Source organism: Scleropages formosus, chromosome 4 (assembly GCF_900964775.1).
Source record: "Scleropages formosus chromosome 4, fSclFor1.1, whole genome shotgun sequence".
NCBI lineage: Eukaryota > Metazoa > Chordata > Actinopteri > Osteoglossiformes > Osteoglossidae > Scleropages > Scleropages formosus.
Window position 1 is genome coordinate 15235063 of NC_041809.1, and position 27184 is coordinate 15262246.

Consider the following 27184-nt stretch of genomic DNA (forward strand, 5'->3'; position numbering starts at 1 on the left):
ACTGATCTCTTTGGTCAAGGTAAGCAGTCGTCAACTCCTGGCCACCCACTGAGGTGTTTGTTGTAGGCAGTCGTTTCTTTGCTTCCCAGAGGACAGGTGATCTGTCCAGGGGGTGGCAGTACGCTAGTGCCACTAAGGGTCCCACCAAGCAGCTAGTATTGCTAGGGCTCCAAGGTTGGGCTCCACAGGAAAAAGTTAAAAAGAGAACAGTTCATGGGTACATCAGTTGGGATCAGCTACTAAAAGACAAGATTAAAGAAATAGGTTTTTAGTATAAATTTAAAGACAGCAGGGCATGCTTCACTGTAAAAGACAGACACTTCCACAGTTTCAGGGCCAAACGGTCAAAAGCTATCTCACCAACAGTCTTCATACAAATCTTCATACGAGGACTATGAGCAAAACAGCTTCCTGTGAAAGCAGAGTGCGATTTGGCCCTTGGCTGATGAGGAGATCAGTGATGTAAAATGACGCCAGACCCCTGAGTGCCTTGTAAGTTAAGAGTAGTGTATTAAAGTTGCACCTTCTGTATATGCAATAAGTAGAGCTGGAGTAATACAGCAGTATTTCCAAGAGCCAGTGACAATCCTGGATGCAGCATTCTGGACAAGTTGAGGTGATGTAGGCAGGGTAACCAGACTGCAAGGAGCTGCAGTATTCAGGCCTGCTAGAAGTGAAAGCATGAACTTCTCTGTGTCCAGTCCAGAGAGAAAACACTTTAATTCAGAGATATTCCTCGATCACAGGAAGCAAACTTTCATAGCTGTGTACATTGTACCCACTATTGTTTTTAACTGTTTGTCATTGCTGTTATTGTGTACTGATGTTAACTTTAAATGATTTGAACTGTATATACACTGTATATAAAAACTGAACTGAAATTAAACTGAATAAAATTCTATGGCCTGATAAAGGCTTTGGATTACAAAGCCTCTGTTAACCAATGTTAATGTAATCACTGGAGAAATCTTCTGTCTCATACTGTGTGTTAATTGGACTCCCACAGAGCTCATGGCATGGTGCACACACCTACATCTTACTGTCAAACACTTATTGTCAATGTTGCCTTGATAGGGGTCACAATAGAAAAAAGAAGAATCTCAGGAAAAGGCGGGTGTAGATATTCAAAACTGCTTGTGAAGAAATATTCACTCAAGTGTATTTATTTTCATGTTACCACAATTTATTTTACAGAACAAATCCAAAATTGTTGTCCTCACTACCTTGAAAAAGAGACAAAACTAACTTGTGGAATAAATGTTTTTAAACTCAGATTATGCACTGAAGTCCTGCAATGTATTGGTGGCACTGATGTCAATGAGGATCTTTTGTACTTTGTTTCCACTGCCAACTTTGTCCCTGAAGATGAAGTCATTGGATAACCTAGGAAGTTAGTGAAGAAGTTTTCCCTACTCACTCTAAGTAAAGAATTTTTTAAAAAATCCTTTGCAAAGAGTGACCATATGAGGGTACCCCTAAAATACACACACACACAGAACCGCTTGTCCCTTACGGGGTCACGGGGAACCGGAGCCTACCCGGCAACACAGGGCGTAAGGCCAGAGGGGAAGGGGACACACCCAGGACAGGACGCCAGTCCGCCGCAAGGCACCCCAAGTGGGACTTGAACCCCAGACCCACCGGAGAGCAGGACTGCGGTCCAACCCACTGCGCCACCGCACCCCTCTACCCCTAAAATAGCTGCAGTTTTTTTTTAGCATACATCCATGTCAACTGTGGTATGAATTACAAGGCAGGTTATTACATGACTCTATATGAATAATAATTTTATAGTCATTAAGCACTTCAGCATGTTCACCCCATGTCTGCATGGGTTTTCTCCCACAGTCCAAAGAAATGCCATTCAGGTGGATTGGTGACTCTAAATTGGTGGCAATGTGTGTGCCCCCCTTGTATTTAACTAGCATTCCACCAGGGTGTACCACCCTCAGCCTTGCACCCATTGCTTCTGGGATAGGCTCCAGTTCACTGTGACCCTGCATAGTACAAGCAGTGATTGAAGATGGATGGATGGATGGATAAATTGATTTATGGTGAGCTACCATAGTTCATTGTTTAATAACATTCACTTCAGACTCTTATAGACAGAAGCTGGAGAATAAACTCCAGCTGAACAACATGAGGGATGTGTGGAGGGCCATGAAGCAGACCACAGGCTATAACATCAAAGATCGTCAGCAGGACAGCAGCCTGGACAGAGCCAATGAGCTGAATCTGTTCTTTAACAGGTCTGGACCCCCTGCTGGCCCTTCCCACACTGGACCAGTCTTCACACCCTCTTTGTCACCCTCTTATGCCTGGCATCGTACCCACCCCCACCGTGTACGTCTGACCACAACCCCCCAACTCCAACCCCCATGACTGTGACCATCAGCCAGGTGAGAAGACAGCTGGAGAGACTCCACCAAGGCAAGGCTGCAGACCCGGATCACATCAGCCCCCGGGTCCTGAGGTCCTGTGCGGCCCAGCTGTCTGGCATCCTGCAACACATCTTCAACCTGAGTCTGTTGCAGGAAAGGATTTCGGTGCTATGGAAGACATCTTGTTTAGTACCGGTGCCACAGATAGCCATCCCATCTGGCCCCAGTGACTTCAGACCAGTTGCCCTAACATCACATGTTATGAAGGTACTGGAGAGACTGGTGATGAAGCAGCTGAGACCACAAGTGAAACCTAGTCTGGACCCTCTTCAGTTTGCCTATCAGCCTCATGTGGGTGTGGATGATGCCGTTGCCTATCTGCTGCAGGGAGCTCATTCTCTCTTGGATGGTAGTGGTAGCACTGTGAGGATCATGTTTTTTGACTTCTCCAGTGCCTTTAATACCATCCAACCTCTTTTGTTGAGTGAGAAGTTGCTGGGGATGGGTGTCGGTGCATCTATGGTCTCCTGGATCTCTGACTATCTGTCAGACAGGCCTCAGTTTGTACGGCTGGGGAGCTTCCTGTCTGATGTTTTGGTTAGTAACACAGGAGCACCACAGGGAACTGTCCTGTCACCATTCCTGTTCACTCTACACCTCTGATTTTCAGTATGATACTGAATCATGCCACTTGCAGAAGTTCTCTGATGACTCTGCAGTGGTGGGGTGTATTAGAGATGGACAGGAGTTCGAGTATAGGCACCTGGTGTATAACTTTGTGGAGTGGTGCAGCAGGAATCATCTGCTACTAAATGTCAGAAAGACCAAGGAGATAGTCGTCGACTTTAGAAAGACAAGAACTGCAGTCAGACCCATAAAGATCCTGGGGAGGAGGTTGAGACTGTTCAGAAATACAAGTACTTAGGTGTCCGCTTGAACAGCAGTCTGGACTGGAGGGACCACACTGATGCTGTGTACAAGAAGGGAAGGAGCAGACTCTATTTTCTGAGAAAGCTCAGATCTTTCAATGTGTGCAGCAAGATGCTGGAGATCTTCTACCAGTCTGTTGTTGCGAGCACTATCTACTTTGCTGTGGTCTGTTGGGGGAGCAGCAGCAGCATCAATGCCAAAGATGCAAGCAGGATGAACAAACTCTTCCGTAAGGCCAGTAGCATCATTGGACAGAACATGGAGATGTTTGAGTCGGTGAGGAATAGGAGGTCATTGAACAAACTGCTCTCCATCATGGACATTCCAACCCACCCACTTCACAGCATACTGCAGAGACGGCGAAGCTCATTCTCTAATAGACTCATTCAGCTCCGCTGTCGTAAAGAACGGTTCAGGAAATCATTCCTATCGTTCGCAGTAACATTGTACAACAGCTCACCTCTGTGTGACAGATGAACTATTCAGCACTATTGTTAGTTCATTTTGTTACTTCTCATAATGTTTATATTACCGTCCTGCACAACTTGCACTATTTACTGTTGCACTACATACTGTTTTGATTTATTTATTTAATATACTTTAATTTTTTTATTCTTCTAACTGTATATATAATTGTACATATTTTTATTTTTCTCTTGTATTTTTCCACTTGTTTTATATATATATATATATATATATATATATATATATATAGTTTTATCTAAAAAACAAAGCTAAAAGAACAAAGGCAACTGGACTTGCATGAATTTCCTTGAATACGTTTCACCACTCATCCAAGTGGCTTCTTCGGTTCTAAAAAGACTTGTGGGGAGTTCTGGTTTTAAACTTGGAACATCTATGGGTGGAGCCCATTTGAGACTCACATGATTGGGGTCTGTTAACAACCCAATAATCACCTGCCAATTGGAGGATGTTATTGAAATTAACCTGGATGGTGTCCTGTTTTTCTACAATTAGCAGTACTTAACGACCCATTAATGGCCAGAGCCACCAGACCCAAGGTGTAAATGGGTAGGAAACTTTTTGGGGACAGATGCTAAAACTCTATTATATGTGGTTGATAAATTGTGTCTCAGTCCACCTCCCCTGTTGAGAGAGGGGTTTTCCAATCTTACATAGATGGCTTCCTTCACTCCTCTTTCAAACCATCTGTCTTCTCTGGCTAAAATATGTACGTTGTTATCCTCAGAAGAATGTCCCTTGTCCTTCAGGTGTAGGTGGACTGCTGAGTCCTGACCTGAAGAACTAGCTCTCCTATGTTGAGCCATGCGTTTATGAAGGAGTTGTTTTGTTTCGCCAATATACAGATCTGTGCATTCCTCAGTGCACTGAACTGCATAAACTACATTACACTGCTTTTGCCTAGGTGTTTTGTCTTTGGGGTGAACAAGTTTCTGCCTCAGAGTGTTGCTGGGCTTGAAGTGCACAGGGATATGGTGTTTGTTGAAAATCCTCCTGAGTTTTTCTGATATTCCAGCCACGTAAGGGATGACGATGTTCTTTCGTTTGTTGTTCTCCTCCTCTCTATCTGTTCTGGGTTTCCTTCTAGCACTTTTGACGAAGGCCCAGTTTGGATATCCACGTTCTAAGTGTTTGTCTGATGTGTTTTTGTTCCTTCTCCTTGCCTTCTGTCCTTGTGGGTACAGTCTGCGCTCGGTGATGTAGGGTTCTGATGACACCCAGCTTGTGTTCCAGAGGGTGGTGGGAATCAAATAATAGATGCTGATCTGTGTGCGTGGGTTTCCTATACACTTCAGTGTTGAGGCTTCTGTCCTCCTCCACATACACTGCACAATCTAAAAAGGCCAAACAATTCCCACTGATGTCCTCCTGAGTGAACTTGATATTGCTGTCCACCTCATTGATGTGCTGTGTGAAGGATTCCACCTCCTGCATTTTGATTTTAACCCAAGTGTCATCCACATACCTGAACCAATGGGAGGGGGTGGTTCCTGTATAAGAGGTCAGGGCTCTACTCTCCACATCTTCCATATAGAGATTGGCCACTATGGGTGACACTGGTGACCCCATTGCACAGCCTTGTCTTTGCCTGTAGAAACCCCCATTAAACTGGAAGTAGGTGGTAGTCAGACAAAGATCCAGCAAGACACAAATGTGGTCTGGGGTGAAGTTGGTTCTGTCGGCCAAAGTGGTGTCCTGTATTAGTCGTTCCCTTACCACTCTTGTTGCTTCTGGGGTGGGAATACATGTAAAGAAAGAGATGACATCATAGGATATGATGGTTTCTTCTTGGTCCAGTTGAATATTCCTGACTTTTGTTAACAAAGTCCTGAGAGTTTTGAATGTGATATTTAGTATTACCAACTAGCGGAGATAAGATGGTGGCTAGGTGTTTAGCAATATTATATGTGACTGAGTTGATCCTGCTGACGATGGGTCTGAGTGGAGCTCCTTCCTTGTGCATCTTGGGGAGTCCATAAATACAAGGAATGGCCTCCCCAGGATACAACCGGTAGTACAGTTGTCGATCAATAACCTTTTCCCTTTCCAGTTCTTGCAGGTAGTTTATTATTTTCTTCTTGTATGTATTGGTGGGATCCCGCTTCAGCATCTCATATGTGGCTGTGTCACGGAGGAGATTGGACACTTTAGTGTGGTAATCAACTGTATTTAGAACCACTGTACACCTTCCTTTATCAGCCGGTAAGATAGTGATGTCCTGGTCTCTTTGTAGTGATATGACTGCCTTCCTTTCATCAATGGTGAGATTGCAAGGCGGTACTTTAGCACTGGCAAGGGCAGCTGTTACTTTCAATCTTAGTTGTTCTGCTTCTGTGTTGGTCAAATTGTTATTCCTAATGGCAGACTCTGTGGCTGTAATGAGGTCTACCACAGGTATTTGTTCTGGTGTTATGGCGAAGTTTAGTCCCTTGGCTAAGACATCCCTCTCCAGTTGAGTGAGCTCCCTGTCAGACAGGTTCTCAACCCACTTCTCCTGGATGCCCAGCTGCATGGTGTTGTCATCCTTTTCCCTCCAAGTCAGTTCTTCTATTTTGTATGAATTCTTATGCCGAGTTTGTAAAGAAAGAAATTTGCGTTTCTGCCGTTCCTTACCTTTAATGTGTTGTGAAATCTGTGCTTTTTTCACAAATTTGGAGACTTCCCCCAGAATCTCCCCGGGTAGATGTGATGCCAGTTTGTTAAGCATCTGTTCGGCTTCTGATTTAAGAGCATCAATGGTGAAGTGAACCTGTCTCACTCTCTCATTGAGCAGCTGGTTTTGGGCTTTCTAGAGGATTTTCTCAGCTCTGTGGCCCTTTACTGTGGAACCTAGGTATAAGCTGGTGGGAATAATCTTGTGTTGTCTGCATCTTAAGTTGAAGCGTAAGTGATTCCTGTAATCTGCAAGTTTCCTCGATGTCCTTTCATACTCCCGCACTAGTCAAAGGGTGCTAGTCCCAAAGTGCGTGGCAATATGTCTGTGAAGATTCTCAATTATCCAGGTCATAGCATCTAAAAAACAAAGCTAAAAGAACAAAGGCAACTGGACTTGCATGAATTTCCTTGAATACGTTTCACCACTCATCCAAGCGGCTTCTTCGGTTCTAAAAAGACTGGTAGGGAGTTCTGGTTTTAAACTTGGAACCTCTATGGTCTTTTTAGAACTGCCTCCAACCCACTGCACCACCGCGCCCCCCTGGATAAAGACAGCACTTTTGATTTCAGTTCAGTCTGTATGTGTTTTTTGCCTCCTAATTGGATTGAACTGCCACTGTTGTGTCCATGGAATCTATAATAAGAGCTATACCATAAAAGTAGAGCACCGTGAAAGGGGAAGAGCCACTGTTACAATTTTAAAGTTGTTATCTTTGCAGACAGTTGCAAGAAGAGGATAAAAGTCCCATACAGAAATCCGTATCCGCACTACTGGTAAAAAGCATAAAAACATTATATTATTGGTAGAATGATGTTTTCCATTAGAATATTTAACTAGGTCTGAACTAGTCCACAGTCCAAAGACATGGTGTTCAAGTTCACCCATAGTGTGTGAGTGACAGAAAGAGTGTGTTCCACTGATATATGGATGAGTGACGCAGTGTAAGTAGTGTATCTAGCAGTGTAAGTCACCTTGGTGAATAAGGTGTCTGGGCTGATAACAATACATCGAGTTCATTGGAAGTCACTTTCGAGAAAAGCATCTATTAAATAAATGTAACTAATACTATTTTTGATTGTGTAAAAAGCAGTGAGATTCCTTGAAGTTTTAAAAATAAATCATTACTTTTAACATAAGTTCAAGTAACATAAAACAATGTTCATAGTGTTTCTCCATGTCTTTTTGACACAGGTGAAATTTTTGTGAAGTGTGATGAGCAAGCTTACATGCTTCCATCCTGTTGCAGTTCATAACAGCAAGGTCTTCTACAAGCAAAAAGCAGCAAAAAAATCCAGTTTAAAAAAAAAAAAATGCAGAAGTATATAGACTGAGTGGCCTTAGCTTGGAGGCAGTCCTTGTGGTAATAAAGGATATGACAATCACAGCTTTCTGTCAGAAACCTGCAGTGATTTTTTTTATAGGTCCCATAGTGGATACATATTCTAGTACAAAATCTGCTTCCCACGGTACATTATCTCAGCAACATTCTCCCTGTACTTATTATCAGGTGAACCTGCTTCTGTGTGTGTCATAACCCACATTTCTTTGTTGTTGTCTCTGCCTCTGCCACTACCACCCATGGCTTGCTGGTGAATCCATTGTGTTTTTGGATAATATGCCCAGGGGCATTCCCCACTTTTGCCCTTGCTTAGTGCTGACTGCCCACTACAAATTGTTTCTGTACCCTGTCACTCATGTTCTTCTGATTTCCTGCACTTCTTAGGTTTTGGAAAAAAAAAATCCTGTGTTGCCTCCTGTGTCTTTTTGCTGTATTTTTATTGCTTGTGGGCACACTGTACATGCCATTTGGTTTTGTACTCTCTGGCACCTGACTGGACCCTTTTAGTAACTGCCTTTATGCGTATGCTTGCAACATGGTTTCCGTGCCTGTTTTTACCCAGCTTCCTCCCAACCCTCCCATCTCTCCCTGGGACTGTACCGCTTAGCGTGCTTTGCCGGCGAGCCACATCCCTCTTGTTCTGATCTGTACTGGGTCTCTCCCATTTTCTGCTGGCTCCCAAGTCTTGCATGGTCTTTCTGCCTCAGACAGCTTTTCTGACTAACAGCTCTTTGTGATGATCTACCCCCATCTTGTTCCAAGCTGTGCCTAGTTTCGTCTCTCCCTTTGGGGCGGCTCTACTCACTGATGCCCAGCATCCAAGAACGCAGCACTCGCACTCTCATTCTGTTCATGGCACCTCATTGGCAGGGCCTCTGTCTCAAAACAGCCTCAATTTTTCATAGCATGGATTCCACACAATATTGAAAACATTCCTTTCATGTTGACATGATTACATCATGCAGTTTCTGCAGATTTGTCAGCTGCATATTTACACTGCAAATCTCCAATTCTACCACGTTCCACAGGTGTTCTACTGGATTCAGATCCAGTGACCAGGTGTCACACCCACAACCTCTCCCTGGACACCCACACCTGGCTGTAATCAGGGCAGTGGGGTATAAAAGGAGTTGCCTCAGCACTCCCCAGTTGTGGAACCTCGTTGAGACTACCGTACCTCCTGCGCTCTCAATACGGCCCACTGACCTTCCTTACCTGTCCCTCTATGTCTCACGGCCTCCTTGAATCCTTTGCCATTCTCCTCATCCCTGTACCTGTTTCTGACCTTCGCTTTGCCTCATTGATCACGTCTTCAGATTCTCCTCAAGAACCCCATTTGTACATTGGGTTGACCCACACCTGTCCCCAACCACAAGTTTTGCTTGAACCCTTGTGCCTTGAGAATAAAATATCCCCCAACTGGGTCCACACACCCAAGTGTCCAGCCTGCTTGTGTGACAGTGGGAAAGCTACTGAAGAACACACACACACACACACACACACACACACACACTTTCAGAACCGCTTGTCCCATACGGGGTCACGGGGAACCGGAGCCTACCCAGCAACTCAGGGCGTAAGGCTGGAGAGGGAGGGGACACACCCAGGACGGGACGCCAGTCCGTCGCAAGGCACCCCAAGCGGGACTTGAACCCCAGACCCACCGGAGAGCAGGACTGTGGTCCAACCCTGAACTCATATTCATGTTCACAAAACCACTGAGACAACTTTTCCTTTGGGATATGGTACATTATCATGCTGGAAGTAGCCATTAGAAGACGGATAAATTATGGCTATGGTCAGCAACAATACTCAGGCTGTGGCATTCAAGTGATAATTGAGTGATATTAACAAGCCCAAAGTGTGGTAAAAAAATCACCCCCCAGATCATTACACTACTACCACCAGCCTGGACTGTTAATACAAGGCAGGTTGGGTCCATGGATTAATGTTGTAGATGCCAAATTCTGACCCTACCGTCTGCATGCCTCAGCAGAAATTGAGAGTCATCAGACCAGGCTACATTTTTCCAGTGTTCAACTGTCCAGTTGGTGAGCTTGTGCCCACTGCAGTCTCAGCTTTCTGTTCTTGGTGGAGTAGAACCCAACACGGTCTTCTGCTGTTGTAGCCCATCCTTCTCAAATCGTGAGACGATGTGCATTCTGAGATGCTTTTCTGCTCAGCACAGTTGTAAAGAGTGGTTATTTGAGTTACCATAGTCTTTCTATCAACTTGAAAATGGTCTGGCCATTCTCCTCTGACCTTTCTCATCAGCAAGGTGTTTCTGTCCACAGAACTGTTTTTTTTTTTTTTTTTTTTTTCTTTCCTGGATGTTTTTTTGTTTCTTTCGCACCACTCTAGAGACTTCTGCGTAACAAATCCCAGGACATCAGCAGTTACAGAATTACTCAAACCAGCCCATCTGGCACCAACAGTCGTGCCACGGTCAAAATCATTGAGATCACATTTTCCTCCCATTCTAGTGTTTAATTGAAGCATTAATTGAAGCTCCTGACCTCTATCTGCCTGATTTTATGCATTGTGCTGCTCCCACATGATTGACTGATTAGAAAATTGCATGAATAAGAAGGTGTACAGGTGTTCCTAATAATGTGCTCAGTGAGTGTATATGTATAATATACAAAATAATGAAACTTTTTTTTTTTAAATCAAGGAACACTGCCTCCCCAATAAAGTCTGTTGTTAAGAGAATGGACTGTGCCTTCCTTTCTTGATGAAGACCATTCAAAGTATATCTTGTTACTGTTCAACCTCCTAGTCCACACAGACTGAGCGGAGATCAAACCCACGTTTAAACCCATGTTCTCTCGCACCACCCAGAAGCTGAGACAGCAGCGCTACTCGCTGTGCCACCCAAGTTATACGCGGTTCCTCGATCGGGGACGTATCAGATACACACACACATTTTCAGAACCGCTTGTCCCATACGGGGTCACGGGGAACCGGAGCCTACCCGGTAACACAAGGCGGAAGGCCGGAGGGGGAGGGGACACACCCAGGACGGGACGCCAGTCCGTCGCAAGGCACCCCAAGCGGGACTCGAACCCCAGACCCAGAACTGATTAATTTAACTTAATTAAAAAGAACAAATTAATAACAGATTAATTAATTAACTTCAAGTCTATCCCACTGACATAGTATCAGTACTAAACTATCGGGGTTCCAATGGCTGGTTGTCTTGGTAATTACATACTGTACACACAAAATGGAAAACTTACAGTAAGAAAAGTTCATAGTAAAACCGAATACTCTTAACCAGTTTTTTTAATACTATGTAATGCGTTTTACGACAAAAATTAACAGTTTTGAGCTGGTAAAATACCACCCACCAAAAGCTTCACCTCTACAGTGCATTACACAGTGCAGACTGTGATTGGAGGAACTGTGACAAGATGATGACGTCAACGTGCTCGCTGGCGTTCAGGGTGCACTTCATATAAATTCCAATTTAATATACAAATACGTGTTAAAAAAAATGCAATTTTATTCGAAAAAACGGAGGGCATCTAAATTCTAAAGAAATTGTAAACAATGTAAATACTGAATCCAAAAGGACGAGAAATTCTTTTCCTTCCATTGTGCATTTTAATGAAACAGAAGAACTCAATCCGTCCGGTTCTTCTCGTTCCTGTGTTAGTTGCCCTAATACAGTCTTAGTGCAATGTCAGCGACAACACCCTGACGGAGGAACGGGGAGTAAATTCGGAAGTGACGTCAATTCGCAAGGACGAATGATGTGGCAAAAATCAAAAGGGAGTCACAGATAAATAGTCCGACCCAAGTTTGACCTTTGCACGCATTCACAAAGACGGTTAAACTGAAATTTATATAAGCTTGTGAAACGCGCTCTTAGTTTTGTGTGGCAACATTGTGTAATCCAAAAAACTAGACCAGATTTGTGCGGGACGCGCTGTTGCCGTTAGATATGGTATCCCTCCGCGCAGGGACGTCCTGGGCCGTTTCCGGATCGTTCCTCCACTGAGTCGTTTCCGCCGCCATTGCAGATTTCAGGAGTTTAGTGCTGCGGCTGCTCTAGGGAAAAACGAGTGACACCTTGCAGTGACCCGTTTACTGCCGTCAGGTTAACCGAAATACAGTAGGCTAGCGATCGCGCACGATTTTAACTCGCCGTCTGACTTGGTTGGAGCAGAAGGACGGAGAAGCCGTAGCGTAGCGTAGCGTTGAGTACTACTAGCTCTCGAAGCAGACCGGAGAGTGACAGAGACCGCCATGGCTCAGATCCTGCCCATCCGCTTCCAGGAGCACCTCCAGGTAGGAAATACCCAAGTGTAACTGTTAGAAGTGTTAGTACACCGCTCCTGAAGAACCGGGTACAGTTCGTTACCAGCAGTTAAACGAAAATGATCGTAGCTCTACTCCGGAGTCCGGCATCTCGTTTGGTATTCGTGGTGGCAAAACTTACACAGTAGTCGTAAGTAGCTAATACGTGCTCATGTCATGACCTGGCAAAGCGAGCGATGTAGCAGGTGGGCCGTAGCTTCGCTGCCTCTCTGTGTTACCGGCTCGTCTCTTAGTAGTGAAGTATCCCGGCGGTGTGTTCGTGTGTTCCGTCTCCGGATTTACAGGTCATAGACTGTATAGAGACGAAGACCTTTCACACCTTCGTCATATCGAGTTCGTCCTATGATAGTATAAACTATGACGCATCCTAGGTGAGGTTCTCTGCAAAAAAAACGTGTCCATTTTCATATCATAATCATGATTTCAAGTTGTCTAGCTGTGTGTGTGTAAACTAGGTCCTAGGTGCGGCAATGTTAATGTCTGGTGATGAATACTATTTCTTATTCTCATAAAACTGGTCAGTTGTTGTTGTTGTTGTTGTTGTTGTTGTTGTTGTTGTTAACTAGTAGTGGTTAGGGTTACTCGTTTTTAGGTGGGCCTATTCTGCTTCCACGAGTTGCTCAGTCAGTACCTATGTCCATCAAGGCTCTGCTGACCAGTGGATATTCATTCACGAATTGAGTTTAGCAGTCGTCATGGGCACATGCCACTGATCTGTCTGCATTAGTTAAGGTCAGTGGTTGGTGACTCAGACATTTGCCTGCATTACTAGTTTTGTTTAGTACTTTTAGGTGCTTAATGACCAGTTACCCAGCTTTCTACAGTTGAAGTTTCTGGCTATCAGGTTGTTGACCAGTCTGTCTCCCCTAGCCTAGTAGTGTTTTTCTATCTGGTTTGGTTAACTAGTAAACTTTCTGTTTGCACTAGGTAAGGTTAGTGACCATTAGGATGTTTGGTTGTTCATAGGGTGTTAATGACCAGTCATCTGTCTGCAGTAGTTGGTGGCTCTCAGGTTGTTGATGGTTAATCTAGACCAGAATCCTTGTGATGTTGGCTGCTGTCACGTACCTCTGCACCTCAAATGCAAACAGATGTTTCTGCACTTTTTGATGGGCTTTTTTTTTTCCCACAGCTTTAAAACACTTGAATTTTTTACTGATGTTTTAAGAATAAAATTAGCAAAAATGTGCTCATGGTTGGGATTAATTGTTAAATTGTGCCATTTGATTTGGCTGCTTTAAATGTCTTTCTGTGAAGTGTGTAGCTTGCTATTTTCTGATTTAGTTTTTTAAAAACTACTAGCAAATGTTTTTAGTTTTCAGCAGTGATGTGAAATGTTCTATGCCAGAGTTATGCTGTGTCATCAGGGCAAAGATTTCTGCATTTTATGGGAATATTAAACTGATTTTCTGCTGTCATTACTGTTTGGTAGGCTACTTTAAACAGGCAAAAATGTGTGAGTGGAAAACCCTTAAATACTGCATTTTTGAACTGCTTGTGTGTGTGTGTGTGTGTGTGTGTGTGTATATAATGTAAATTGAAGCGAACAACTTGCATCACCTTGGCATGTAGTGAAAATAGGCGTGTGTGTGTGTGTGTGTGTGTGTGTGTGGAGGCAGAATAGTGTAACTGAATGAATAAATGAAGTATGAAACTGCCACACCTTGCAACACTGAATGACACAAAAAATGTTAGGGTATATTAATGAACTTAAAACCAGTCATGTTGCTTTATTACTTGATGTGTGACAAAGTAGCAAGCTACATAGGATTTGTAGTTTGGTTTTATTGAAATTGTACCCTAGATGACCTTTTTGCCAACTTCAATCTGTCTGAACATATTTCACCTGAAATGATCAGTAAGGCTAAAATAGCTGACCTCTAAACATCTGCAGTAAAGTGTTTCTAACTGGTCTGTCTGAACACAGTATTAGATTTTGTAATATAATTTCAAATTCATGTGGGTACTCTGTCAATATGATATGGCAAGGCTGTAAATGTGAGGATTTTTGGTGAATATTTTAATATGGTACATTCCAGCGTTGTTTGAATGTCGTAAGTAATTTTGATATGATTAGGAAACTAGCGGAGCCCAGAGAAAATTATACAAATAAAAACTTGACATTGACATATGTATTTCAGACACATGTGATTGGCTATGGCTCTTTGAGTGCCCTCTTATGCTGATTATACATTACTATGCAGGAAATTTCAACTGTAACATGAAGTGCGTTTTTTGTGTCTGTCTGTCTTCAAGTTGATTTTTCTCCATGTACAAACCTGGACAGACATGTGCTCTCTGCTCGAGGAATTGCAAGCTACTGATCTGCCAAATTCAGAAGGGGAATTTTGGGAGCAGATTTATTGCTCTAGCTAATGTTTTATTGTCAGAGTATTTATAGCCATATATTTTACATTAGATTATTGCTTTCCCCTCAGGTCTGATATAAACAGTTTAAGTTGCTGTTTTGTCATCTTACGTTACTGTTAGCTGTCGCCTCTATTATGAGCCTGCCACTTATTTGATGGCCCTGAATAGAGTGATATTGCATTAACATGTGTAAGGGCTGCCTTCTGCTCCTGTCACAAGCCAGTGGGTTTTTTTTTTTTTTTTTTTTTTTTTTTTTTTTTTTGTTCAAGATCTATGCCAGGTACTGGCAGGCCTACAACCTGATACAGGATACAGAGGACCTCTTTCTCTGGAGGCTGTATCAAAACCCCTGATAAATTCTTCTTACACATTTTATATTTGCATTTAACACCTATATTTGTCAGACCACACAGTATAATTGACAAAAGGGATTAGTTGAACCTTTAGTGCCATAGTAAAAGTGTTTTAGTTTGGAGTTTGTTTTTGGTACTGCAGTTCATAATGTATTCAGCCAGGACTATTCTCTGGCTCTTTACAGTGCATGAATAATTGGCTTTTGTCTTTATTCACACATTTTCAAAACATTGTTTTTCCTGTACTTCTTACTGCTGTGCTGACTTTTCAAAGAATTTAATTTACATCATTTTTGAAGAAATCCTTTTCCATATACTGAATTAGAGCTGGAGAGCACTTTAAAGGCATGCTAGTGTTATGTTTTAATTTTCTTTTTTTAAATCAAGTTAATGTATAATACATTATGAGAACTATCTTTTAGTGTAGTGGTTAGAGCTGCTGCCTTTGCACCCAAAGGTCACAGGTTCAAATCTCATCTCTTAGTACACTTGAGCAAGGTACTTACCCTAAATTTCTCCAGTGAAAATTACACAGCTCAGCTGTACAAATGGGTAAATAATTGTAGGTAGATTAACATTCCTAAGTTCTTTTGGAGAAAAGCATCAGCTAAATGAGTAAATGTAATTAAGCAAGATCATTGATCATGTGGGTGACGGATATGGCTACCTCATGACCTCTTTAGAGGAGTCTAGAGATTTTCATAGACTAATACCGTTCATGATAGTCTAAACAGTAAATGCAATACAGGGGGTGTGGTGGCACAGGGGGTGTGGTGGCGCAGCGGGTTTGGCCAGGGCCTGCTCTCTGGTGGGTCTGGGGTTCGAGTCCCGCTTGGGTGCCTTGCGACAGACTGGCATCCCGTCCTGGGTGTGTCCCCTCCAGCCTTGCGCCCTGTGTTGCCGGGTTAGGCTCCAGCTCGTCGCGACCCCTGCTTGGGACAAGTTCTTTCCGTGTGTGTGTGTGTGTGTGTGTGTGTGTGTGTGAGACTGCAATATTTACCAATCAGCAATATCTTAAACTGATTAACTTCCATCCTTGTATACAATAGCATAATGTACATTTATATATGTGTGACTGGTTTTAAATTGAAAGCAATGAATGACTGGAGAGTGAGTGACATTTTATTAACACCAGAGTTAACAGACTTAAGAGTTAAGTAGACTTTTATTGCAGCAGCAGTGTATGATATACATGTGTCACAAAGTAACCAAACATAAGTGAAATAAATGAAGGAATGCACAGGCAAACTTATAAATGCAAGAGAGGATAAGTGATTTGAAGTCAGGTGATGGAACACAGAGCAACTCGGTGCCACTTGGTCATTCACCACGCCCGTAGCATGAGACCTTATTGAAGAGTACAATGGCTACTTGTTGAAATGACCTAGTAGTTCTTGGAACACCTGAACTAGAGTACTGTTGCTGAAACTGCTCCTTTGTTTTACCAGGTTTGCATTGCTGTGGGATGTGTGTAGTTGAAATGCATTTAGAAACTTAATCTTTTTTTCAGTCATTTGTGTTGCAAGGTGAAATTTTTCTTTGCATTTTTTTTTGTATGTTTTAGTGCTCTGTGATGCGCTTGTTCCATGTCATAGCATTGTATTTCTGTCTGTACACATCTGGTCCTCACTGGAATTGTTTAATTGCACATGTGCATTTTATTCTGAGACATCAGAAGGGAAGGAGATGATCTTAAATAGTCTCTGAGTTTTCCATAGCTTTTGATCACTAGTGCATGGTGCATTGAAGACTGCTCTTCAACCATGGCTTTTGACATTTATGGTATTTTCAGTCTCTTGGAGGAAGAGATGGGGCAACAATTGGTTTCCAAGCTGCTTTCCTGCTGATGGATCCTAAAATGTGACCTTTGGTGCTTCACATGAGTCTTCCAGTTGCTGCTGCAATGCATTTGTAATTGGGTGGCAGTCATTTTGTGATGTGTATTGCTTGAGGTATGCAGCAGCTTCTTTCTTATTCTAAGGCAAATAAGATTTATGTAGCCTGAGTCCTTGGCATATCAAGGTCATCCATCCATCCATCCATCCATCTTCCTCCGCTTTTATCCGGGGCCGGGTCGCGGGGGCAGCAGTCCGAGCAGAGTACTCCAGACCTCCCTCTCCCCGCACACCTCCTCCAGTTCCTCTGGGGGAACCCCAAGGTGTTCCCAGGCCAGCCGGGAGACAGTCTCTCCAACGTGTCCTGGGTCTGCCCCGAGGCCTCCTCCCAGTGGGACAAGCCCGGAGCACCTCCCCAGGGAGGCGTCCAGGAGGCATCCGGAACAGATGCCCGAGCCACCTCAACTGGCTCCTCTCGATGCGGAGGAGCAGCGGCTCTACTCCGAGCTCCTCCCGGGTGACTGAGCTCCTCACCCTATCCCTAAGGGTGCGCCCAGCCACTCTGCGGAGGAAACTCATTTCTGCCGCTTGTATCCGCGATCTCATTCTTTCGGTCATGATCCAGAGTTCATGACCATAGGTGAGGGTAGGAACGTAGATCGACCGGTAAATTGAGAGCTTCGCCTTACGACTCAGCTCCCTCTTCACCACAACAGACCGGTACAATGACCGCATTACTGCAGACGCCGCACCGATCCGTCTGTCAACCTGCCGCTCCATTTTTCCCTCACTCGTGAACAAGACCCCGAGATACTTAAACTCCTCCACTTGAGGGAGCAACTCCCCCCTAACCCGGAGGGGGCAAGCCACCTTTTTCCGACTGAGAACCATGGCCTCGGATTTGGAGGTGCTGATTCTCATCCCCGCCGCTTCGCACACGGCTGCAAACCTCCCCAGTGCACGCTGCAAGTCTTGACTTGATGAAGCCAACAGGACCACATCGTCCGCAAAAAGCAGAGACGAGATCTCGCGGCCACCAAAACAGACACCCTCCGTTCCCTGACTGCGCCTAGAAATTCTGTCCATAAAAATAATGAACAGAATCGGTGACAAAGGGCAGCCCTGGCGGAGTCCAACATGCACCGGGAACAGGTCTGACTTACTGCCGGCAATGCGAACCAAGCTCCTGCTCTGTTCATACAGGGAACGAACAGCCCGTAGCAACGAGCCCCGAACCCCATAATCCCGAAGCACCCCCCACAGGATGCCACAAGGGACATGGTCGAATGCCTTCTCCAGGTCCACAAAACACATATGGACTGGTTGGGCAAACTCCCACGAACCCTCCAACACCCTAGTGAGGGTATAGAGCTGGTCCAGTGTTCCACGGCCAGGGCGAAAACCGCATTGCTCCTCCTGAATCCGAGGTTCGACTATCGGTCGGATTCTCCTTTCCAGTACCCTGGCATAGACTTTCCCAGGGAGGCTAAGGAGTGTGATCCCCCTGTAGTTGGAACACAATCTCCGGTCCCCCTTCTTAAAAAGAGGGACCACCACCCCGGTCTGCCAGTCCAGAGGCGCCGTTCCCGAACTCCACGCGATGCTGCAGAGGCGTGTCAGCCAAGACAGCCCCACAACATCCAGAGACTTGAGAAACTCGGGGCGGATCTCATCCACCCCCGGAGCCTTGCCACCGAGGAGTTTTTTGACTACCTTAGCAACTTCAGCCAGGGTAATGGACGAGTCCCCCTCCAAGTCCCCAGCCTCAGCTTCCTCTACGGAAGGCGTGTCGGAGGGATTGAGGAGATCCTCAAAGTACTCCTTCCACCGCCCGAGAACATCCTCAGCTGAGGTCAGCAGCGCACCACTTCCACTGTAAACAGTGTTCGTGGAACACCGCTTCCCCCCTCTGAGTCGCCGGACGGTTTGCCAGAATCTCTTTGAGGCCGACCGAAAGTCTTCCTCCATGGCCTCACCGAACTCCTCCCAAGCCCAAGTTTTTGCCGCGGCGACTGCCAGAGCCGCGCTCCGTTTGGCCCGTCGGTACCTGTCAGCTGCTTCAGGAGTCCCATGAGCCAGCCAGGCCCGATAGAACTCCTTCTTCAGCTTGACGGCATCCCTTACTTCCGGTGTCCACCACCGTGTTCGGGGATTGCCGCCGCGACAGGCACCGGAGACCTTATGGCCGCAGCTCCGAACCGCCGCACCGACAATGGAGGAGCAGAACATAGTCCATTCGGACTCAATGTCCCCCACCTCCCTCGGGACCTGGTTGAAACTCTGTCGGAGGTGGGAGTTGAAGACCTCTCTGACAGGGGCCTCCGCCAAACGTTCCCAACAGACCCTCACTATGCGTTTGGGCCTGCCAGGTCTGTCCAGCTTTTTCCCCCGCCATCGAATCCAACTCACCACCAGGTGGTGATCAGTTGACAGCTCAGCCCCTCTCTTCACCCGAGTGTCCAGAACATATGGCCGAAGGTCAGAAGAAACGACTACAAAGTCGATCATCGACCTCCGACCTAGGGTGTCCTGGTGCCAAGTGCACTGGTGGACACCCTTATGCATGAACATGGTGTTCGTTATGGATAAACTGCGACTAGCACAGAAATCCAATAACAACTCACCGCTCGGGTTCAGATCAGGGAGGCCGTTCCTCTCAATCACGCCCCTCCAGGTATCACTGTCGCTGCCCACGTGGGCGTTAAAGTCCCCCAGTAGAACGACAGAGTCCCCAGTGGGAGCGCCTTCCAGCACGCCCCCCAGGGACTCTAAAAAGGCCGGGTACTCTACACTGCCGCTAGGCGCATAAGCACAAACGACAGTGAGAGACCGTTCCCTGACCCGAAGGCGTAGGGAGATGACCCTCTCATTCACCGGGGTAGACTCCAACACATGGCGGCTGAACTGGGGGGCTATTAATAAGCCCACACCAGCCCGCCGCCTCTCACCTTGGGCAACGCCAGAATAGTGGAGAGTCCACCCTCGATCGAGGAGAGTGGTTCCAGAACCCAAGCTGTGAGTGGAAGTGAGCCCGACTATATCTAGACGGTATCTCTCAACTTCCCGCACCAGCTCAGGCTCCTTCCCCGCCAGTGAGGTGACATTCCAAGTCCCAAAAACCAGAGTTGGCGCCCGAGGTTTGGGTCGGCCGGGCACTCGGCCCCGACCACCGCCCAAATCACAATGCACCGGCCCCTTACGGTTTCTCCGGCAGGTGGTGAGCCCACCGAAGAGCGGCTCCACGTTGTGGCTTCGGGCTGAGCCCGGCCAGGCCCCGTGGGCATAGACCTGGCCACCAGGCGCTCGCATGCGAGCCCCCCCCCCAGGCCTGGCTCCAGGGTGGGGCCCCGGTGACCCCATACCGGGCGGGGTAAACGGACGATATCAAGGTCATTTCTAGCAGAAATCCAGGGGAGGAATAGTGCCAGTAACAAGTTACTGTGGCATAAATCTTGTATCCTGTCAGTAGTAAAATGCTAAACTTATCTCTTTGTTGCTAAAGCTTGCACTCCATTTTTTGCTTATTGTATTGCCAGCTGACAAAATTCTGAGCCTCTTAACATCGTTCAGTTAATTTCTCAGTGGTGGGCTGCCAAAACATGCAGAAGTGTTATTAGAACCTGTGAAGGGTTCATAGGGAACTCAGTGTCCTTATGATGGCCAATCACAAGAGTCTCTCCTTCTGTATGGCACATCTATCCTTGAAATGTAGGTCAGGGACTTCATAAAATAGGTCACAGTTCTGGCTTTGACTGCTGGTGCTGGCTAAGATACAGCCCCTCCTATTTACCCCCTTTTCTGAGTTGCAGACTTCAGTTTTTGAGTGACTACATGTATGAGTAGTACTAGCCTGCTTAGTCTGGTTGAATATAGAGCCTGCTTTCTGTGGCCCTTCATTATCTTGGTCTACCATGTGGTTCCCTGCCATGCCCTGTTGCATTTTTTTCCCCTCTGGCTCATATGAGGGGAAAAGTTGCTAATATAATTAGTCTGTCTTTAAAGTAAAAGTGCTGTAGTATCAGTGCAAAAAAATTACTTGCAGCTGCCTTTTTCAGTCCCCCCCCCCCCAGCTACAGTTTTTTTTTTTTAAACTTTGGTGCTTACATAATGTTTTGCTTATTTTTAGTGATCCTGCTAGTAGTAAACTAGCTTCTGGAACTGCCATTTCCAGTTAATGACTCACCTGAAAGATAATTGAGCCTTGAACCCTCACCTGCTGACCTGCTAGTTTGTGCTTTTCTCACTCAAGGGAATTGAATTAGCTATACTTTGTGGTCTCCAAAAAATGGTATGGCTGGGGAATTCTCTGAACGGGCTCTAAAAGAATGTACTAACACTGTGTCCGTTTCCTTCCCTTTGCTCTAAATATTCCATGGGGTGCATTCCTGCATCACCTACATATCACGCGGGCTGGTGCGAGCCTGCACAAAAGTGTCACTCTCAGCTGGAGGGACAATGAGTCTGCTTCCTGTTGTGGAATCAGCTGCACTAGCGCTCTGCAGACCTCAGCACTTTTAACATCCTTCCTTGAACATTAGACCTTGCATAGTGAAGATGTTGTGCTGACACAGGAGGACTGGTCAGGGTTAAATCTGGGACCTCATGGCTTTTCCAACCAGGGGTTAGTGTGTTTGAGTGGTGCTCCCAGGTTTTGGATCTCTGCTGCATCACTCAGTTTTTGCTGGGCCCAGCAGCTGCTGCCACACTCACTTGGGTGTGCTTTGTGCAAGGAGCTTCTGGGTCATAGCCACATGTGACAATCTCTCTAGTCCAATCCCAGCTCATCCTTTAACTGCATTGTTACACTTGCCACTGGCTTTGTCTTGCATAAGTCAGAATGTCATAGCTGCAGTCATAATCTTGCCCTGTACTGTGTATTCCAAAACCTTTTTATGTAATTACCATACCACCCATAGTTAAAGCCCCTGCCAAGACACTGTGGTCTGTTTGAAGCACACATGCCATTGAAGACCTTTAGGTGCCCACATGGAGAATTAGTATCTTCCTACAGTCTTCAACCTGGTGATGGAATCATAGGAGTTTACAAAAAAGCAATATGACTAGCTTTTTTTTTTTTTTTTTTTGTTGCTATACTGCAAAGGTCCTGGTGGTGTTGCTGTGTGTATATAGATATTTCACATTAGCGATGCAGGGCTTTTTTTTTGTGCACTGGGCATCTGTTTTGCACTCTTTAAAATCACATCAGCTTTTGCACCTGTCCAATATTGGGAGATATCTGAAAGACAAATTTCTAGGTTTAAAATATCATGTAATGGGCAGGAACACGACACAAACATTTGTTCGTAAGTTTACCAATTTCATTTTTTCTTGCAATACAATTTTCAATGAAATTTAAATGGCTCCCAAAAATATATATTATATATAGATAGTACTTAGTGTTCATCCTGTTAGCAAGGTGACGAGGCTTTTTGGCTTCATTATTTTGATGCAGTTTTTAAGGAGAAATTATTTTAAATATTCTATAATCAAAGGTAAAAAGAGTATGCTTCCTCTTATGGGATACCAACAAAAAGGTTCCAATATGAAGTTGCCCATAATGGAAAGATGCTGGGACTGTTTGGCATGATTTGATTCTTTTAAAAACATGAAAATGCACACCCATCATGACAATTTGATGTTTACACTTAGGCAAACCTTGAATTTTTGCATACCTGTCTGGCAGAGGTTCTGGCTGTTTACTGATTTAAATCTATTTTTATATATGGTTGTCATTTACAGATTCTCCCCAGATGTTTTTCATCAAGTCTTAGGTTTAGTCAGTAAAATTTCAAAGTACTTAGTCTTAAAATACAGAGAATTATCAGCATGAAGTACTGAAATGAATGACAAGCACTGTAGAATAATTGAACCACAGTAATACACAAGTCAGTTTAAAACATTAAATTTAATTACACCACAATATTTGGAAAATATTAGTCCTTCAGTCAGACACTTTCACTTGAAGTATGGGTTTCTTCTGGCTCACCTGGTTCAATGTTCTTAGAGAATCATGGGTTTAGCTGCATTTTCTATGCCAAGCCTGTTCCTGCCTAGTTTAGACTGGGCTTAGTCCATATGTGCTCTATGCCTGCAGAGTATGCTGTGACAAAGAAGCTGACAGCAGCTATGGGTTTCACCTCAATGCTGCATTGCTTTAAACAATTTAAGATTTAACAATTTTTAAACATTTCATGAAGAAAACAAATATTTTGGTAACATTGCTATTAGTTATGAAGAAGGTTCCAGATTTTAAAAAACACAAAAAATTGCAAACCCTAAAATGGCATGTGTTGGACCGTCAGACAACCATTATTGATGAGCCTTGCAATGCTTTTTTTGATTATTGGCTGGCAGTATAAATGGTAAGGTTTTGGTCCTGATGGTTATGTGTAGGCATGAGACATTATTCTGTAGTAATGTAAAATGTTGCAATAAATACATTTTCAATTACTTTCTTGAAATGTATACAGTTTAAAAATTGGAAATTTAGTCTAGGTTGTTGTGAGGTCAGTGAAATTGTGAAAACATTTAAGGCATTTAAAAATATGCGGCTTCATAAAACTTCAGCAACCTAATTAAAACATCACTATTTTGATAACTGAATTTAGTGGTTTTGTAATTTCTGGATTGCAGTGATGGCCACACTGGCAAGAGGAGAGAACAGAGCCACTTGTTGAAAAGCAAGTCCTTTGGCGTTATTGGGTTTGCTCAAAGTTAATTTCAAAAGTTATTTTATATTCCCACTATTGATCCAGGCTGACCACATTGAATCTTTTCTGATATTTGCAGATTGTGAAATCCCAATGGTTTAGATGTTGAATATGTCCATATAACCTTCTAGTGATGTCATTTTCAGTCACAGATACAACTGAGCTGTCGCCTTGGAGAAACTTCTGCAGCCCGCGCATGGGATGCGTTATGTAACCCACGCAGAGTACTGACTACTGAACATGAGCTTTACATGCATTCATAGAACCCTGGCCCCCAAAGCTGTTTTGTCAAAAGCTTGACCAGCTCCATTGACTCCTTTTAACCGTTTTATTCCTTCCCATTTAAATAAGTAATTTTGTACTGAGGACCTTTGTGTGATCTCAGACTAACCAGCTCCATGAGGGTGGACAGGACTAAGACAGGAAAGCATCTGCTAAAGGAATACATGTAAGATTGCTGGTGGTAGAATCATTTTCCTGTCAGAAGGCTAGCATGAAAAGCAGACCTCTAAATTGGGCAGCAGAGCTGGAACGATGAGTCACATTTGGCCCAGGACATCATTGGTGGCATAGCCCTGTAATGCTTGCCCTGTTACCTTAGCACATGTGTGGGTTCCTGCTAGCAAATGACACTGAAGCCTGGGAATCCCTGCAGCCAAATCCAAGGGATGAACTTACTGTGACATGACAATGTCCATCTTTTCCACCAATGACTCCATGTGTCATGTCACAGCAAGTCGTCATCCTCCCCCCAATACGACTTTGACATCTCACTCTCCTTCAAGTTGGCCATTTACACTAACATCCTGCAGTGATTTAAGGTGTCCTGTAAATTTTAATATAAAGGGGTCCATTTAAGTCACCATGAACATATCTGAGCATTCTGAAGTATTTTTGTCTGTCAAAATGGAGAGTTGTGATGTAGAAGCAAATTAAGATATTTGGCCATTGCTGCATCTGTATATTCTTAAATGCTTACATTTCTCAAGGGATGTGAGATTCTGACAATTGCTTTTTAAGTACCAGTTTACCCTTTCTTTACAGATACTTTACAGGCAGCCCCTTCCAACTAATGATTCTGGGCTGGGCCTGGTGTGTCTGCAGCATTGTTGATTGTGTTGCTTTATGTTCGTTAAGCTGTTCCTGGAAGCGTGGTTTGTGTTGGCTGATAACCGCTTGGGTGAGGCCATTGGGGGTTGTTGGAGGTGTATGGAGCTTGGACCTGGAGAGATGACAAACCTACTGTAGGGGGATCTGCCAGACATGTGACCTCCACCTTCCCTTCCTGCTTGTCAACTGTCCTTTATCTGCCTTATGCAGGGTCTTGCAGAGCTGCTCCTACTGACTTGGTGGTCACAGAAGGGAAGAAGTTGTGTGGTGTAGTATACAGTTTCAGTGTATACCCTTTAAAATGCAGTCTCTAGCACTTTGGAGCATGGTCAGATGACATGAGACTTCTGCAAAATGTTTCTGTGGCTTGTTCAAAAGCATTTTCTATGGGGGGGGGGTGGCAACTAAAGCCAACAAAGGAAGTGCGTTAACTAACATCTGAACATTCTCTCCACAATGGCAAACTTTAAGGCCATGCTGCTTCCTTATGTTTACTGATATTTTCTCAGTCTTGGCTGCTCAATTTTGATGGGAAATACCAAAGTATGGTATGCAGTATGGCTCCCATCACTTCAGTACCTGCTGGCTCCCACTTCCCACAGCTCCAGGTGTTGGGAATTTCAGCCAAGGTCCCTCAAGGGCCCAGATCACATGCTGTTTTGTCTGAGGATAGTCTCCTCTCAATGAAAGTTAGATATTTGCAGGTCACCAGCTTTTGCCCACAACTCACCCTTAAATGTCAGTCTCATTTTGTTTCTTGACTACAAACTTCTCTTCATTCAGTGAGGAATTGTTTTGGTTTAGGTATGTGAAAGCCTGACCACACAAACACCAGGAAGTTGCATCATGGTGTTGCAGATTTGCATTTTGTGGCACTATGGATTGAATTTGCATACAGTGCTTGAAAAAGGAAAGTGAAGGAGTGATATCATGGTAGTGTCCAAACTTAGACTGCAAAAAAATAGGTGCTTTAAGAAAACTTTGGATTTTGTGCTTGGAGGCAGTAACTGGAGCATAAATTGATAGAAGGGGTGTTTTGTCCTATATAACAATGTTTCTTAATATCTTCTGTTTTATCACCAGCTTCAAAACCTGGGAATAAATCCAGCCAACATTGGGTTCAGTACCCTGACTATGGAGTCGGACAAGTTCATCTGCATCCGGGAGAAGGTTGGAGAGCAGGCGCAAGTAGTGATCATCGACATGAATGACCCCAACAATCCCATCCGCAGGCCTATCTCTGCGGACAGCGCCATCATGAACCCTGCCAGCAAAGTCATTGCACTGAAAGGTTGGTGTGTGTGTGTGTGTGTGTGTGTGTGTGTGTGTGTGTGTGTGTGTGTGTGTGTGTGTGTGTGTGTGGTGGGGGGGGGGGTTATTATTATTAAAGGGGGGGACCTAAGGTTCAACAAAGGAAACTCTCAAAGTCCAAGGTCATGAGTCATTTTGTAATCTTTGCTGTTTACCATTGTGCTAATTTTTTTAGCCTTCACTTCTTTGAAGTATGTTATAGAAGCTGGTTGTTTGACATCTTTCATTGTGAAATAAGTTGGTAGGCTCAGCCCTGCTTGTCATGACTTCATCTGTTTATGTGCACATATGCAGCTGTTTATATTTTGTTTTCAAGTGTAGTTTTATTGCCCAGAATCTGCTTGTCTTGCAAGATTTATGTTTTAAGAATATAAAAGTATGATGATTTGAACATTTTGTCCTGCTATCATAATTGCTTTTGTCTTTTTTTCAATTTTTATTTTACTGCTTTCTTATGTGTATGCAGACGGTGAGTTAACATTTATGTTTGTTGTGTTGTGTAAGTTATAATCCTGTTTACACCACACGTTTAAATGACTTAATCTGAGGTTAACAATATTAAGTGTTTTTAATGTAAGTGGTCTTAGTCTTGAAGTAGGTCTCAATCATGTTTACAAATGTGCAGCAATGAAAAGTGATTTCATTTTTAAATGAATTTTAAAGCTTATGCTTACTGCCACCAGTTTCAGTATATTCTACACTAGTTTGTCATTAGCAGTATGGCTTTTAGATTTCAGAAAGGGTATTTGTAGAATCGTCAGTTGACTGTTCGCATTTCTCTGAACAAATTGACAGTCCATTCAGGCTATTGACAGCATAGTTTCACATGTATATTTTGTCTTCGACACCAAGCTTTCTGACTGCATGAATATATATGGCAAATACATAAATGAAAGCTTGGAATTTTCATGTGCCCCTCATCTCTTCCATGGTAATGGAAGTGTTTTGCTGTTTGACCTATACTATTTTATAGGATACAGATATGCTGTAGAAAATTTAGATGCCTTTACAAAAAAGTTCAAAACTTTTATTTTTCAAATGAATATCTGAAACCCTTTGTGTGGGGCCTTAGCATATGAAATAGCTTTATGTACCAGCCACAGAACCTGGGTAGGAAGTTCTGTCACTGAGTATTTAATATATTTGGGGCAGTAAACACTTCTGTAATCTTTAGCAGAATATGGATGTTTAGTATGCAACTTTAACTGGTGTCAGGTGTTGCAGAAAACACTAAGCAAAACAAAAGGTATTATTGGCTCTCTGTAAATCTTCAGTTAGCTTTTTTTTTTTTTAAATAGTTATAGAGAACTGAACAGGATTTAACTTTCACAAATTTTACAGCTTGAGTGTTGGCATCAAGTTGATTTTTAAATGTGATTTGGT

The 27184-nt window shown here is 44.0% G+C and overlaps 1 protein-coding gene and 1 pseudogene across 2 annotated transcripts in view; one reads left to right on the forward strand and one right to left on the reverse strand.

The window, feature by feature from the left end:
- Positions 1 to 1274: 1274 nt before the first annotated feature.
- LOC114910381 (uncharacterized) lies at positions 1275 to 6801 on the reverse strand (annotated as a pseudogene).
- Positions 6802 to 11582: 4781 nt separating this feature from the next.
- cltca (clathrin, heavy chain a (Hc)) overlaps positions 11583 to 27184 on the forward strand; it is a 35677-nt gene continuing 20075 nt past the window's right edge. The window contains exons 1-2 of one of the 2 annotated variants that reach the window (XM_018755350.2): positions 11583 to 12082; positions 25574 to 25781. In XM_018755350.2, the coding sequence (XP_018610866.1) occupies positions 12041 to 12082; positions 25574 to 25781 (250 nt within the window). In that variant the 5' untranslated portion in view covers positions 11583 to 12040. The remainder of the gene's footprint in view (positions 12083 to 25573; positions 25782 to 27184) is intronic. The other variant, XM_018755351.2, reaches the window with a different exon arrangement.